General features: G+C 34.2%; 1 protein-coding gene and 1 pseudogene across 1 annotated transcript; one reads left to right on the top strand and one right to left on the bottom strand.

The window, feature by feature from the left end:
* Positions 1-200: 200 nt before the first annotated feature.
* LOC109129649 (protein IDA pseudogene) lies at positions 201-562 on the bottom strand (annotated as a pseudogene).
* Positions 563-3,616: 3,054 nt separating this feature from the next.
* On the top strand, positions 3,617-4,949 carry LOC104701524 (uncharacterized). The gene is made up of 2 exons (XM_010417219.3): positions 3,617-3,789; positions 3,890-4,949. The coding sequence occupies exon 2, from the start codon at positions 3,909-3,911 to the stop codon at positions 4,602-4,604; it is 696 nt and encodes a 231-aa protein (XP_010415521.1). The 5' UTR covers positions 3,617-3,789; positions 3,890-3,908; the 3' UTR covers positions 4,605-4,949.
* The last annotated feature ends 12,657 nt before the right edge of the window (positions 4,950-17,606 follow it).

Below are 17,606 nucleotides of genomic sequence, written 5' to 3'. Positions count from 1 at the left end.
TAGATTAGTTTTATAATTGAGATTCGAGTTCAAGAACGGTTCCTAAAGCTTTCCCAACCCATCACCCACTTTCGTGATCGTAATCCTTGATTGATTCCTTCAGCCCAATACTTTCTCTTAAATTTACAAACTCTATTTATTTTCTGTTTTGTTCGGTTACTTGCAATACAAACTCTCTCTTTGCTTTAGCTATACTCGGTCTATATAATTTCATAGTGTATCGTTTGGTCTCTGAGGATTCGACCTTGAAGTGCTACGACGACACCACTAGATCGTGGTTGAGTGTGCTTTAGGTTATTGATTTAACTCTAGATCAGTCTCTTAGAACGAGCAGAAGGAGGAATGGGAACGCCTTTACGTAAGTAACCAAAGATATGGCTGTATTTAATCCCTAAGCTCTTTCTATTCTTGATCTTTATCTCTGTCGTGGCTCCGATTCTTGCGGCGGCTGTCAAAAAACTACTTGCCATCAGAAACAGAACAAGACAGCGCAGAATCATCATCGTACAACACGGAGCCATTTGGTATTCGATGTGTTCTTTTTCTTTCTCCTTTTTCTAATTTTCACTTCCACTTCGTTAATGAATAAAATAAATAATAAGTATGTATGTGACTATGAGTATATTTATAACATGTGTGTGTGTGGATTTGATTGGAAATAAGTGTTGTGGAAATGAGGGGGAAGTCGGGGAATAGTAATAAGAGAGGAGTGAAGCCTACGCTAATGAGACTTTGAATTTTTGTATTATTTTATTGTAAATTCTAAAGTTTTCAAATGTTAAGTTTTTCTCATTGTTTTAGTCGTCGTCTTCGACTTTTATTTGTATATTTTATATATGCAGAAGTCCTATTTTATGATAGGAAATAGGAATCTAGTTTGATGGGATGGTCGTTTTTTTTTCAAGATTTCATATGTATGTACAACTCCGCTGACGAAGAAGATATTTAATGGCTTTATGGACATAGTCACTATTATTTTGTTTTCTTTCGTATATTTCAACTTTTAACAGTAATTATAATTTATATCACAAGATGTACGAAATTGTAAAGAAATAATAGCTTTCGATTTCATATCAGACATCAATGTGTTTTTTTGCAGAAAAAAATTTAGATATCATCCATTAAATATCTGAAATCAAATCAAATCAAATCCTTACAAAGAATGTAATGATTCAATAACTGAAATCTTAAGGTAGACTAAATTTAGAGTACATCTTAGATACTATAAAAGACTAAAGAGAAGGACAAAAGTGGTATATAATACAAGTACGCAGTAGACTTTAGAGTAAAAGGATTAGAATTTAGAACTAAATAATAACACATGATTATTTTATTAAAACGAATATACACATCAAAGTTACTGGTATATTCATGCATAAAAGACACGTGAAAACAATGTATACCAGCTCTATCTTTTGCGTGAGAAGGTATTTTAAGAAACTAAGAAAAAAAAAAAGTAGCATGGAGGATTGACACGAATACACAGAATTTGACAATTGGCTTTCCCATAATCAACATTTTTCTTTCATTTATTCCATATTTGATTTGGATATCCACCTGATTTTTGCATATAAGTACAGACTTCTTCAAGAATTACTTTCTTTCTTTTCACCAAACTAGACCAATTTTTCTTGTCTTATGAATGTCAAAATAAAGTAAAATTTCCAACATACCTCCCACGTTTAGACACCTCTTCTACTTTGTCACATCTTTATATATATATATACTAAAAAGAAAAAAATTATATAAGAAAATCATGTTATTTAATGTTTTGTTATATGTAGCTAGCATTGAACAAAATTTACATTAATGGGGGTTAGTTGGTATGCTCTAGTCCGGACTAAAATCGGGTCAGTTTTTTATTTTTTTACCATTCACTCACTTGTTTGATATATTCAATATCAATTCCGGACCAAGTCTAAACTAATAAAATACATGTTAGTATCAAATGAACAATAATTCCATACTAAAATTTAACTATCTATCCGTTTTTTTAGTCTGCTTTAAAAATGCAATATGAAGTTTAGCATACCAAATTATTAGTACGCACTGTTTAGTATGGAATGTATGTTTTATACTTTTATGCTTGATTGGTGAATCAAAAATCGTTCGTGAAGCTCAGTGAACGAGATCGGGCTGTGTAGCCTTGACGACATCAATCTCAGGAAGGCAAAACTACGTACTAGCTAATAGCAAACAAAACGAAAGAATCAAAACAAGAGACTTATACTAGTTTGGGTGATGTTCAGGTTAAACTTTGTTTTAAAGTTGAATAAATGCATAATCGAAATTCAAAAAGATCACAGCTTATTAACTTTGCAAGTTATTGTTGTCACTAATCACGAGGACTCTAATATTTATCTGTCTTATATAGTTTGGTTCACTCTGAAAGGAACATGATCAATAAGAGCATTTCCATCAAAGATTTTTTAACCATCTACGTTACAATAGCGATAAAATATTTTAAAAAATAATAATAATAATAAAAATATATGAAATATAATTTATACTATTATAGCAGGAGTATTTTGGACCATGATTTTGTTTTGATATTAAATAAAAAAATTTAGTATTCAGTAATTATTCATACATTAGTATATCATTGAAATATAATTCTCTAACCTTTCAAATTAACTCGGATATGCAGAGATCATTTCATACCTAATTAGTTGACCCGAATATCTCTCCAAATATTTACCGTTGATTATCAAAACGAAATTCAATTTTGGCTACTAATTTTTCAAATGGTTGTAATTTAAGCCATAAATTTTGATTTCCAAATCTTACAAAATTGTTTGATTGCGAAAATTTCGTTAATTGCAAATCTAAAACAATCTTATGAGATGATCTTGCTTAAACATATACATTAAAATAATAAAAAAACGTTTAAATACATAATAAATCAAATCCAGATTTCTGATTCTTTATAAATATTTTAGGAAACAACTTTAAAAACAAGAAAAGGAAATTACAATTAATATTTGTGCATATTTTTCCTCGCAGTTTTAGGAACAAATAAATAAATCCAGTTTAATTTGGAAACAATTAACTAATTACAATTTAAAATAAAAATTAAATTACTTTGAAAGGTATTTTAAAATAATAAAGGTATTCATTATAGCCTTTATAATATAAAATTAATTAATATATAAGATATGTGAAATTAATAAAAAATAAATTCAAATTTATTTTAATGGATATATAAAATATATCTAAAATTAACTTATTTGTAAATACTCTCTAAAACACAAGATATGCAAGAGATATCTTTAAAAAGATCTTATGTAACTAATATATTTTATAATCATAAATAAAATTAATATATATTTAAAGAAAATAACTATTTCATAGATTACATTTGTTGTTTAAGAAAAAAAATTAAAAAACTCATTTTCAAAAAAACAAAAAAGAAGCAAAGAAATTTCAATTTATATTTGTATGTCTAAATAGTAGTTACCCTAAAATAAGTATTTAAAACTTTAAAATTCAATAATTATAAATGGGTGACTATATTAGATTACTATATATTTATGTAAAATTGAATATTAGTAAGTAGTTTCTTAATTTATTTACTATGAACAAATCTTATATTGCATAAGGAAATAAATTATATGTAAAAAATGGTAGCTTATACGCATAGAGTTGAGCCGGATAAGGGCCGTTCGTGTCCTTTGTTTTTGCTATAAAACCCATAAAAACAGAACCTAATAGTCCTTGTCAGATTTGTTTCGACTTTCGAGCATAGGGTTTGGTTTCAGAGGCACACAAGCGAAGATCAAATCAAGAGAGGTAAGGATCTCTCGATTTTATATGATTCGCTGTGATTGTTTGTATGTTTGTGTTTGTTGCTTATACGCGATTTGTGTGTTGTGATCACATCACAATCTAGGGGAATTAATTAATTCGAGATGGATGGTGGCGACAGTAATGGAGATCCCATGACTCTGGGATCTTTTTTCAGATCTCAATTGTATGAGATGGTGGATGATCCTTCAACTGATTCAATAGTTTCGTGGAGCGAGAGCGGCAAGAGTTTCGTCGTTTGGGATGACTCAGGGTTCCTCAAAGCTGGTTTTATGAAAGAGATCCTTGAACACGTGGGCTTCAGGAAAGTTGAAGAGTCTGATCAGAAATGGGAATATGCATGCGATTATTTCGTGAGAGGTCAGCCTGGGCTTACACCGCCTTCTGATATTTGTGGTGGCCCTGTTTTAACGCCTGGATATCTCAGAAAGATTGAGATTAAGAAACGCAGTGGAACTGGAAGAAAGCAACGACGGCCTTCTCTTTTCAAAAGAAAAATGTATGATATGGTCGATGATCCTTCAACTGATTCAATTGTCTCGTGGAGTGAGAGCGGCAAGAGTTTCATCATTTGGAAAGAAACTGAGTTCCTGAGAGATGTTCTTCCGCAACATGTGTTCTTCTTGCGATACGAGATGACATCCTTTGCCCGCTGGCTCTATGTCATGGGCTATAGGAAAGTTGAAGAATCATCTCACCAATGGGAGTTTGCTGGCGATTATCTTGTCAGAGGCGAACCTGGCGAGCCTGATTTGCCCACACCTCCATGCACTCCTGGGGGGATTATGATTACCCCATAAACTGCCAGAATCATGGAGACGAACTTTGCTTTCCAGAACAAGTATCTGGAACACCAACCTTGTAATAATGAATAATCTCTCTCTCTCTCTCTCTCTCTCTCTCTCTTGGTTCGTTAGAGTTGCTTATTTTCTTCTTTGTGGCATCATCACCAATCTCTTGTCTCTTGTGTGCTCTGTTTTTTTTTTTTTTTTTTTTTTTTTTCTTTCTCTTAATCTGTTTTAACTTCTTGTTCGATTGAAACTTTGTGTTTAGTCTATTTTGTTTTTTTAACTTATGGTTTGTAAGATGATGTGGTTCTTTCCCTTGATGGTTTTGTATTGAAATATATAGATCATTATGTAGCATTGATTTTGGTTATGTTGCCACTGTTGTCCCACTCTTGAGATAATCGAGACCGCTTAATCAAAACACGAGTGCGGATTGAGATTTTGCTTTTTCCACAAAAATTTATTTTACTGCAACAAAGTTTGACAATTGCATACAGCAACTTTTTTGATAAGAAGATTCGACTAAGATTGTGAGTCTCATGAACCAACAGACTTGAGGGTGTAGTTGACACAGATTTGTTGTTATTGTGATGTTCGTTGTTGACATCGGGAATGGTATCTGTTAAGGTTTTTCTAACCTTTCCAAGCCTCAAGCTTCTAACCTCTTTGTCATCAACGCCAATTCACAGAAACATAGCAATGCCAAATATAGAGAAGGAGAAGAGGAAATAACAGAACGAAGAAGAAAGAAGAGGAGATAGCACACAAACAATTTTTGACCCGGTTCACCGTGTTAGGATCTTTCGATCCACAACTCTATTATGAAGAAGATGGTGATTAAAGAGATAAGTGATTCACTCTAAAAAAAATACTCACTTAAGCCACTCTCAAAGGAACCCACCCCAAAGCTTACGCTTCCACCTGTTTTCTCACCCTTCTCTCACCACATTGTATCTCTTTTGCTCTCTCCTATATAAGCCACGTTTATAACATAGCTTCTAATATATGTGACACCACCTTAGAGCTTATAGGATTGACATTTATAGGCTCTCTTACTTGAGCTCATAATAACAATCTTCAAGGTTGATCCAATCTTGTTGTCATTGGTGATTTGTTACTATATATGTTCTTTAATAACAGAAAAACCAAAGAAAAGAAGCATGATTACTCCCCTCTATCCCTTTATACTTGGCTATCTTGTACCAGCAAGATATCATACCTAAATATCATCTCTATAGACTCCATAACTCAAATGATAACACAACCGTAGATAAGGCAACATAACAAACAATAGATTCCATAAGCTGTACTACAATCAACAACTAATGTCATTATTACTCTTCTTCCTCTATCTCTTCATACTTACCTCCTTGTGTAAAATCCTCTGCAAACGCCTACTAGCTTAGTCCTGTTATGCTTCTTCTTCATGCACAGCTCCCTCTGCCAAAGCCCTCTTTTCCAAGAGAGTATTGACTCTGCTGACCAAGTCATGAAATTTTGCCAAATCATCCATCTTCAACTTATCAAGATCATATTCACCAATCAGAACCAAACAATCATCAATCAAATCCATGAGATGCACCGCATTGGAAACTTGCTGAATTACCAAAGACAATACTGAGCCACGATCCACAGAGTTGAGCTATTGGAAATGAGGCTGGCTGTGGTTTGGGGATGGGCACGAGATGATGAGTGAAGATGAAGTCCCTTGAGATGCAGAGCACGTGCTGAAGGCATAGTTGTATGCGCCCCAATTTAGCATGCGAACCCAGAGGCTGAGGGTTGTCATGTCTGCCGAAACTATACAAAAGTCCAGTCATTAGGCTCTCTAGAGTTGAGCTCCTAGTTTTCCAGATCAGAAACCCAAGGTCTTCTACCTTTTGCACCTTAATCTCATCAGACACCAACACACCAAGCATGCCTATCACCCGAGAAACATAATTAGAAACCAGGGTACGCATAGTCAACTCATAACCTTCATTACACATTTGACTGAGATTTACCCTCAACACATCAATATCAGCACTCATGGTGTTGATTAACTCATGCACATGTGAAATCAATGCATCCAATTGAAGTTCCCCTTCAGCTTGGAATGGTGCTGGGTTCTTGTTTCTGGGAAAATGTAGGAAAGAGAGCCAATCTTTGGTCTCAGTTACCAGATGTTGAAGAAGAAGACGAATCCGTTCCATAGCAGTCAGAGAGGTCTCCGGGTCTCTCTAAACATGAGAAATTGAGAATCTTAGGGTTAATTTCGAAACGGCCAATATTATGTTTTCCTTTAATCATTTTTTAAAAACCGAAATTATCATATTAAGAACCATATTAAGAACCAAAATCCTAAACTTCCTTAAAACAATGGTAACAATTATTCATTATACTTATAAATCCTAAATGGAACAAATCTTCGGATCATTGAATCAAAAAGTAAATCAACAATCCATTAAAATATGAAACAATACCTAAGTAACAAATTTGAGCTTTTAATGCAATCAATAACAATAAATATAGTATTAAAACACACAAAACTAAATGGAAACTAAATTAAACATTAAATATCTAATCAAGATTTTCAAGATTTCTAACTTGCTCACCAAGATTTATTCTCCTAACCATGACTACCTCTATAAATAACCTGTAAATGGAACAACTATTGTTATTATCATAGCAATAGAGAGTTCACATTTTTTTTTATCATTAAAACATTTTCTTTCTCTCAGTTTTGATTTTTTTTAAAAAAATTGTCTAGTTTGTATAAAATATATGTTTACTATATGTAAACAAGATAATGAATACAAAAATAGAGAAGCATTAGTTTTTTTAGGTTTTTTTTATTATGCTTATGTTTCTTTTTATCATTCTCATTGATTATATTCGATTTAATTCTTCTTTTTTTTTTGTAATAATCATACTAATTATTAATTTTTTTTTGCTAAGGATTATAATTCTTAATCCTAAGTAACGTTGATTTCAATTGGGTTTCGATTTTATTTTTTTTAACAATTATAATTCTCAATCTTAATCATTATCCTACATGGATATACTGCAGGACAAATTTTATATAAATTTTATTTCTAATGTAATATAATTATTTGCATAAAAGTTTTATATAAATATTTGTAAATATATAAGTGAGTGTGAAACAAAATTTACAAGCATTCAAATTTACAAATTTGTATATTTTTAATTCAATTCTTAGTCAAACTGTTTAATTATACCATATAATATTTGAAAGCTTAAAAATAAAAAGAAATGTTAATATACAATGTTATTGACATTAATATAAATTTAAAATTTCATTAACTCACTTGGATTGGTTTGATCCTAGAATATTGATATTAGATTCTTTTTGAAAGTTAATATATATTAAGATTATGGTCCATTTACATTACCTAACTATAAACATACTTTTAAAAATGACCCAAAAATAAATGAAATGTTTAAATAGGAAGTATAAATAAATACTTTCATCCAAATACTTAGTTTGAAGTACATATTATAATGTTTTCTTGACTCTAATAAATTTATTTGCAAACCTAAAATAGTAAAACTTAATTTATAAATGTTAAACATTTCAACCAAAATCCAATGTATATTTCCAAAGTAGAAAAAACTACATTTTCATCCAAAAATAATTAATAATGTATAACTGTTATATGACATAAGAAATACTACCAAAAAATAAAACATAATTTTATTTTTAATTTTTAATTACAAAAATATATTCCCGCGGTGTATCGCGGGTTAAAACCTAGTATATTTTAATTTTGTATAATAAATAATTATACTAAATAAGGTTGATAAAAATGTAGCTTTAACCTCTACGTTATTGCAACAAGAAATCTTGAGATTTTTTTTTTAGAAAATAACAAAAAAAATATTTTCTTTGATTATCTTCCTATTATTAATTTGGAAGTACATTTGGCAAAATAACTTTTTTATTTGTAAGATTTACATAAATAAACATTTGCCATTTGGAAAAATCTCAACACTTGAAGGTATCATCTTTAATATAATCATACTCTAAAGTTAGTATCAAAAACATACCTTTAATAATTATAAAATAAATTAGTATATATGACTTAATTATTTTAGATTCTTTTAGTTCACTAAAAATTTTCAAATTCTTAAGGATCATGTTATGAAACGGGTAAGAATGTACGTAAATATGATGATACTATATAGTTTTTTTTACGAATTGGTCTATTTTACACTAATCTGAACTGGTACCAACACACAAAAAAATACAATCTATCTAAAATTATAAAATCTAAATATTAAAACAAATATAAAAATATAACATATATTTTTCGTAATAATTATTAACAAATTATCCGCCATGTAATGCGGGTTAAAAACTAGTGTTAATAGAAAAATGAATACTTATTTATTTTGTAATTTTATAAAAATATAAGAAAAATCATTATGCATGCAATCATTACCTAGTGTCAAAATAAAGTAAAGTTCCAACATACCCGTGTTTGATGATGTTATTTAGAAATGTGAACATTATATGTTAATTCAAAAAAAACATAGCTTCTTATATATGTGACACCACCTTAGAGCTTATAGCATTGACATTTATATATACGCAATCTTTAAGCATTGGATCAACCTTGTTGTCTGTTGTTGTCATTGGTGATTTGTTACTTTAGTAACAGACAAACCAAGGAAAAGAAGCATAACTACTGATTACTCCCCTCTATCTCTTCATACTTATCCTCTATCCCTTCATAACATAGCGAAATATCATCTCTATAGTACACAAGGATAAACCAAATGAAATCTGAGCAAATGGATAATGTGGGAGAGATGTAGACTCCATAACTCAAATGATAACACAACCGTAGATAAGGCGGCAACATAACACACAATTAATAGATTCCATAAGCTGTACTACACTCAACAACTAATATCATTGTGTACCACAAAAAATAAACCAAAGAAAAGAAGCATAACTACTGATTACTCTTCCTCTATCAATTCATACTTACCTCCCTCTGTAAACACCAAAACAGTCAATCTCCATATTCTGCAAGTTAACGCCTACTAGCTTAGTCCTGTTCTGCTTCTTCATCATGCACAACTCCCTCTGCAAAAGCCCTCGTTTCCAAGGTAGTATACTAGTATTGACTTTACTGAACAAGTCACGAAATTTTGTCAAATCATCCATCTTCTAAATATAAAAACAACTATAACATATATTTCCTTAATAATTAAAATAATTATTCCACGATGTAATGGAGATTAAAAACTAGTGTTAATAGAAAGAGGAACACTTGTTTATTTTGTAATTTTATAAAAATATAAGAAAAATCATTATACATTCAACCACGTCGACTAATATTTTTTTTTTGTTAAAAGGCTTTCAATTAATAAACTTAAGAAAACAGAAAAAGTTTACAGAGCCCAAGCCCATTACATTACCAATATAAATTCATTACTTTAGGGAAACCATAGTTAGGGAAATAGAACTTGAACCATAGTTAGAATTGAACCAGATGTTATAATCGAACTAGAAATTCGGTTGAGAATTTAACCGCCTAACCCCCGAACCACCTTCAATAATTGCTCGAATACAGCCAACAAAGGAAAGCGAAGAGATAGGGTTACAGATCGCATCTAGAGGTGAGTCTTTTGCTTGCCGCCTTCTATGGTGCTCTAGAGAACCAAAAATGGAGAAGTGTTAAGGATAGTTGAGGATTTGTATCACGGAAACTCGAAGCTCTGTTCCGGACCGTCAAGTCGATTTGTCGGAGAAGAAGATCAGAGGATTTAAAAACGTTTCGATGAAGGCGATGATTCCTCTCAGTCCAGATCGTGTAGATGACCACTTGCTAAGCTATCAGGAGAAGTTTCCGGGCCACCTTATCAATTCTACAATGAGTGAGGTTGTTTAGAGTCGTAGACCAATTGTTCGAAGGAGAGAAAGCACATCGCCTCGCTATTTCTGACCATATCGACCAGCTATAAGGACATTCGTAGAAGAGGTGATCCCGCGATTCAGGCATGGTTGCAAAAAGAAGACAAAGGGGATCCACCTGCAATCCCCAATGAAGAAGTCGGTCTCTTGTCGGGCAACGATTCAACACAAAAAGCCATGTAAGAAAGGAATGCTTCGGGATTCGTCCTGAGAACCAAACCACACCGTGCCAAGGGACTACAGGGTGCCTCTCCCTTAAAGTAGAGCAAATGGTGCCCGTGTTATGACGATCTCTACTTCGGTCATCGATCCACCAAAGGTAAGTATCAGGCTCATCAGTTAAGGTAAGAGTAGATAGGTCAATGTGCAGATTCACTTACGCTTCTGATCTTGCAGGAGGTAAATGCCATGTCCCTTGTCACCATAAATCTGAGAGACGAGCTCCTCTGCGAATACCAACTTGATAAAGTCCATCCTCCTGGAGGTAAGTCGTCATCTTACCTAGGTTACTTCAGTGATCAGTCCAGAATTGACATGATTTTCCATCTCCTAGTTTTACCTTGATCCACGGATATGCATCTTCTCTTATCTTCAGCAACTTATTAGCTAACCAAGAGTTCCTGTTGCTAGGCTTACGAGTCCAGAAGGAGCTTAAATTTCCAACCAAAATTTCTCTCCTGAACCAAGCTACCCAGACCGATCCAGAGCGAAAGAAGAGTAACCAGATAAGTTTTATCATACATGCCTTATTCCAGATAGACAGATCCCTAATTCCCAATTCGCCCTCTTTCTTGTCTTGTATAACCGTTTCCCATGCCACTCTAGCCGAATGATGACCTTCAGTTGTTCCTTTCCAGAGAAACGCACTGGAGAGAGAGTTCAGTATTCTAATACACTACTTCGGCAGGACTAAACTTGAGCACCAGAAATTGCATATGCCCGCGATCACCGAGTTCAACATTTGTAATCTACCAGCAAAAGAGAGTGACTTCGTTGACCAGGTATTGAAACAACCTTTTACCTTTTGTATCAGCGGTGCACAATCCAGTAAGCTCAGCTTCTTCGTACACAAAGGTACTCCCAAGTATCTGATGGGTAATTGACCATGCGTAAGTCGAGTTATACTAACGATATGATCAATTTCAGACTGGGAGAGACCAGAGGTGAAAAAACTAGTCTTGGGAAGACTTATTGCTAGTTCAGAAACTGCCTCGAACTCTTTTAGAACTTGGAGAACACTTTGCATTGAGGAGGCTGTACCATCAATGAATATCAGAAGGTCATCCGCAAAGCAAAGGTGAGTTAGTTTCAGTTCTTTACACCTGTGGCAGGCAAATAGACAGTTCATAGCGAGAACAAAGAGATATGGGGAGAGTGGATCCCCTTGGCGCAGCCCCCTGAGACCCTTGAAGTACCCATGCACATTTCTATTGAATCCAACAGAGAAAGACGGTGTACAAATGCATGCCTTAAGCCAACGTAAGTATTGCTCCAGAACTTCAATTCCTCTCAAACAACTAAAGATAAATTCCCATCGCACTGTATCAAAAGCCTTTGCTATATTAACTTTAATAGTTATTCGTTTCAACCCATTCGATTTCTGATATCCATTTACTAGTTCAGCTGCTAATAGGGTATTTTCCACCAGTAGTCTTCCAGGGATAAAAGCTGTTTGATTCTTCTTCACCAAGTCCGGAAGAACAGGCTTCAACCTCGCTACTAGTAGGTTTGAGACCACTTTGTACATTGTATTAAGACAAGAAATAGGCCAGAATTCTGAGACATGCGAAGCACCAGGGACCTTAGGTACCATTGCCAGGATGGTAGCATTAACCGCAGACGGGAGAAAAGATGTGTGGAAGAAGCGGAGAATGCTGAGAATAACCTCATGCCCCAATATTCCCCAAGAGGTTTTATAAAATGCAGAGGTAAATCCATCCGGACCAGGTGCTTTATTAGCTTTAAGTTTGAACATAACCTTCCTTATCTCATCAGGAGTTGGAACCTTTATCATTGTTTGCTTCATTTCAGGGGCGACAACTTGTGGGAGGACAGCAGGTGCTAGAAGAGTTTTGAAGTGGTTTACCGCCAGGATGCTCATTTCCAAAGGATCATCAACTATGGTTCCAGAGAGGGTGGAAAACGATCAAATAGCATTGAAAGCATTCCTCATCTGCATAATACGATGAAAGTAGGTAGTGTTCAGGTCTCCTTCTTTAAGCCAATTGATTCTAGACCTTTGCCTAAATTACGCTTCCTCAACTTTTCACAGAAACTCCCATCTTGAGTGTAATTCTTTTTCTTGTTGATACAGGTCGTGAGAGGGGTTTACCAGGGCTTGTACCTGCACATTTTGCAATAAAACGTTAGTCTCTCGCACTCTAATCTGAATATCTGAAAAGTTCTCACGAGAAAGTGTTTTTAATTCTCTTTTTAATATTTTTTGCTTTGCACTCAAGGTGGACAAACAGGGCTCCTGAGGAGATATGCTTCCAGCCTGATTCCAAGCAGTTCCAACCGTAACAAGGAAGTTAGGGTGCTTGGTTAGGAAATTGAAAAACTTAAAAGGTTTGGTTCCGGCTGAGGGAAGAGGGCCAAAAAGGTTAAGGCAACTAGGGGAATGGTCTGAGATATCTGGCGCCAGGAAAGAGACTGCACTATCTAGGTAAGAGGAAAGCCAATGATTGTTGGCAAGAACACGGTCAAGCTTCTTTGATATAGGGTTTAATGGGTTTTTATTGGTCCAGGTGAAAATAGGGCCAGAGAAACGCAGGTCAAACATCTCAAGCTGCAACAAACAATCACGGAGCTCCATCATGCGAGTAGTGAAATGGTTAACAGTCTGCGTGGAGTGCTCTGCTGGGTGAATAATTTGATTGAAGTCTCCACAAAGGATTCAAGGAATGGAATCAAGTGAAAAATTCTGTTGGAGTCTCAGCAGTTCACACTAGAGGTCAGTACGATCCTCACTTTGGTTGGGTGCATATATGAATGTATAATAGAAACGATGACCACCTTGAAGTGAAATTTCACAAGTGAGTAGGTGATTGGACTGATGGAGGACAGAGACTGAGACCGGCGCTTTCCAAATGACTACAATCCTACCATCCTCATGCGAGTTGTGATTAGAGGTAAAATTCCATCCAGGTAAGGCCTTGTTCATAACACGGTTCAAGTTTGGTTCCTTAATATGAGTTTCTAGAAGAGCTCCAAAAATAGGCTTATTAGTAGCAAGCCAAGTAGCAAAAGGCCGATGCTTATCCGTATCATTAAAACCACGGATATTCCACCAAAAAGATTTTATATACATAGGGAAAGGGAAACGATTACTGACTAAGAGGAGTTCCTCCAGGAGGTGGAGGGTTTTCCCCAGAGGAAGAGTCTAGAGGGTTTAGAGTTGGTGTGTCAATAACCATATCAATAATGGGGTCAGCTGAGACTGAAGTGGGGAGAGAACAATGAGGTTGAGGAAAGGGTGGAGGTGGTGGTTTGAGAGGATTTTGAGGGAGAGAACTATTGAGAGGAGATGCTAAAACATCGTAAGGATTGTGAATAGCGATTTCAGAAGGAGGAGGAAGGGTTGAAAGTTTAGGTTTAGTTTGTTTTGGGAATGAGTGGGGTTTAAGCGAATGAGTTGTTTGACTTGCAGGTGGCTGGTGAACACTAGGTAACGAGACAGAAGAGAGAGAGACACTAGCAGGTCTACCAGAGTCAACCAGAACTTCACCATTAAGCTCAGAAACTGGACCTTTAGAGCAACCAACCTCTTCAACAACCGGAAGTGGATCAGAAACAATCTTTCCTTTACCCTTCTTGACCACAGGAGGAACCGTTGGTAAGTCTTTAGTTTGCTTTTCCTGAGTCCATGAGGGTGTCACGAGTGGGCAATAGCGAATAACATGTCCTATTTCTTTGCAGTGAGAGCATGTAGGTGGAACCCAAGGGTACTCGACTTCAATGGAGATAACCTCACCATTCTCCCTTTCTATTTCAACTGACGAAGGCAGAGGCTCATTTAAGTTCCTTTCAACCTTGACATGGGCAACAAATAAGCTTACTAAATTATTAGTGAACTCATCCATTTCCTTAGCCTCTCCGACCAAACCAGCAACTAAGTATATGCCTTTGTGATGCATCAGGTCGAACGACATACTTTTAAGGTGAGCCCAAATAGGTATTGCATCAAGATCCGTACTCTCACCACCTGAAGAATCCCATTGGGCCACAAGGAACATACACTCACCAATATACCACATTTTCTTCTCAAGGACTTTTTTCCTCAAATACTCATTAGGAACTCACACCAGCATAGTGTTGTTCTCGTGATTAAGGTGAATCTCAAGCCTTTTACCTCTGCCCCAAATGTGAGTGATTACACTTTGGATATGCTTGTATGTAGGTAGCCTTCCTTTAAACCGCCCAATTATAAAGTCTTTACGGATGTCAGCTCCTTCCTGGAAGACTGTGTCAGGGATGCAGACGCGAGGCTTGCCAGCTGAAGAGTATGCAATTGGTGCCAACCGGATAAGTGATATATCATCTGTAATTTTCAGCTTATGAGCTAGAGTTTTCGGTGGAATACTAGAGGAAGTGGAAGGTTGTGGAACCTGCTGATGAGCAGTTTTTACAGGCTTAGTGACAGTTGGATCTGAGGAGGGAAGAGGGATAGGAGAGGCTAAGAGAGAGGCAGGGACAGCTAGTGTCGGCAATGGCTGTTCCACAGGAGACATGACACCAACAGCTTGTTGTGATGGAGTACCCGCCGCCACAACCGAACCCGGAGCCAATATCACCTCTGGGAGTATAACAGCATGCGAAACCACTTCGCCTGCTTGCGAGGAAGTACAGTCTCTTGTATTACTAATATAACGGCGAGCTACCTTTGGTGGGGAGGTACCAAGTAACCCGTCAGTTTGCGTCGGAGTTTTTGCTATAGTATCAACAGATCTAGAGATTTGCCCCAAATTTTTGTAGTACAAATCAAGAATCGCCTGTGCCTAAGGATTCACCACCACAGGAGTAGATTTATGCTGAGCAGGGAGCAGCAGCGGGGAGAAAGGAGCAGCAGCGGGGAGAAAGAGGAGCAGCAGCGGGGAGAAAGGAGAAAGTGGGGGGGAATCAGAAAGGGATGGGAGGGGAGTATGGTCAGAAGGGTCAGAAGGGAAAGGTGGGGGACAATTGGAACTGCCTTCAACCGAGGTTGAAGGAGGAATCGGGCTGGAAGTACGCTCGCTAGGGCACCAGCAGTTCGCCATCACTTTAACTATTCTTATGTTAAAGCGTTCTAAAATCACGTTATCTTTTTAATAGTTATTCGTTTCAACCCATTCGATTTCTGATATAACGTCGACTAATACTTAGTGTCAAAATAAAGCAAAGTTCCAACATAGGCGTGTTTGATGATGTTATTTAGGAATGTGAACATCATATGTTAATTCAAAAATATATTTAGCTTAGCCTTTTTTATATTTACTTTTGTCAACATGATTTTGATATGGTAAAACCAATTAAGAGAATAAATATTACTATATTAGCATATATAGTCATCAATATGTGTTAATATCTATATTATTATTTTCACAGCATTTTTCATAAGAAGGTTTGGAGTTCAAACTTATTTATAGACAACTCCCGCAGAAAACCGCAGACTTAACTTTTTTTGCTGAAAATTTGTAATAATTTATTTTGGTTTGTGATTAAAAATTTGTTGCTTATATTATATTTTTTGTATTTTAAAAATGTTTATTGAAAACCTGTTAATAAAATATTTGCATGTAATGAATAAATTATTTAAATTTTTGTCAGTTAAACGAAATCTTTGCTATAATTGTGAAGTAAGTAAAAACGAAATCTTATCTATTAGTTTTTTTAAGTACAAATTAGTTTTGATGTGTCCCTATTTTCGTTTATTTGATGTGTCCCTATTTTCGTTTTTTAATTAAAAATAATTATTTAATTAATATTTAATTTTAATTTATTTTTTCTAATGGCAATTGAATGTAATTTTTTACACATTTTAAGATTAGTTTTTTATTTGTACTTCTCAACTAGATTTTAATCCGCGGTATACCGCGGGAATATTATTTTTATTATAATTTATATTTTATGTTGTATCTATTTGTTAAATATTAGATGTCTTGTAAATAGAGAAAAAACTAAATTTTACGGTTGTTGTGCGGCTAAATATTTATATTATTTTTTTAACCCGCAATACACTTAATGACCATTTGTTTGTTATATTTAGTTTGTTTTGTTTAGTGTTTGATATTCTATTTTGATTTTTAATTATTATAACAAAAAATAATGGATCTAAATACATAATCAGTAATTTATACGTTGTGATTAAGTCACATTTTCCCTAATGATTTAATTATTTTATACAATCTTAGATAAATCAACTTGATTTTATGTCAAATATTCTAATATTAGTAGTGTTGATAAATAATTAAATGAGGATTTAACCCATGTTAATACAAATTTAATAATATTTTATTAATTCCAACATGTCCTCTTTATAACTCATCTACTATATAACCACATTATATAGTATTTTAAACCTTTTAATTTTACAGATTCGTAATAGTTAAAAAAATTATTAAGTTTATCTATATTAATTATAATATTTAAATAAATGTCAATCGAAAATTTTCTTACGTTAACAATCAAAGCTCACAGGTTTTGGAAAACAAAATGGGAATCAAATTGTTGTTTTCTTTGTTTGCGAAAAATTCAGATATTGAACATCTCAAAACACAACAGAATGTGTAGTTAAATATATGAGAGTTTTTATTTCCATATTGATTGCTGTTATTTTTTAGTTGAAATGAAATGTAAACTATTTAGGAAACAAAATCTGGAGTAATATTAGTTTTGGAAAAAATTTAGGGGTTAATGTTGTAAAATAAATTTTTAAATAAACAAAACTTAAAAGGCATAATACAAAATGTACTTCAAAAATGTTAATATAGATTTAGGAAACAAAATCTGCAGTAATGTTAGTTTTGGAAAAAATTTAGGGGTTTATGTTGTAAAATAACTTTTTAAATAAACAAAACTTAAAAGGCATAACACCAAATGTACTTCAAAAATGT

The sequence above is a fragment of the Camelina sativa genome, chromosome 7 (genome assembly GCF_030686135.1).
Source record: "Camelina sativa cultivar CO46 ecotype springtype chromosome 7, ASM3068613v1".
Taxonomy (NCBI): domain Eukaryota; kingdom Viridiplantae; phylum Streptophyta; class Magnoliopsida; order Brassicales; family Brassicaceae; genus Camelina; species Camelina sativa.
The sequence above is the reverse complement of the archived record's forward strand: the minus strand, read 5'-3'. Positions and strand labels throughout refer to the sequence as shown.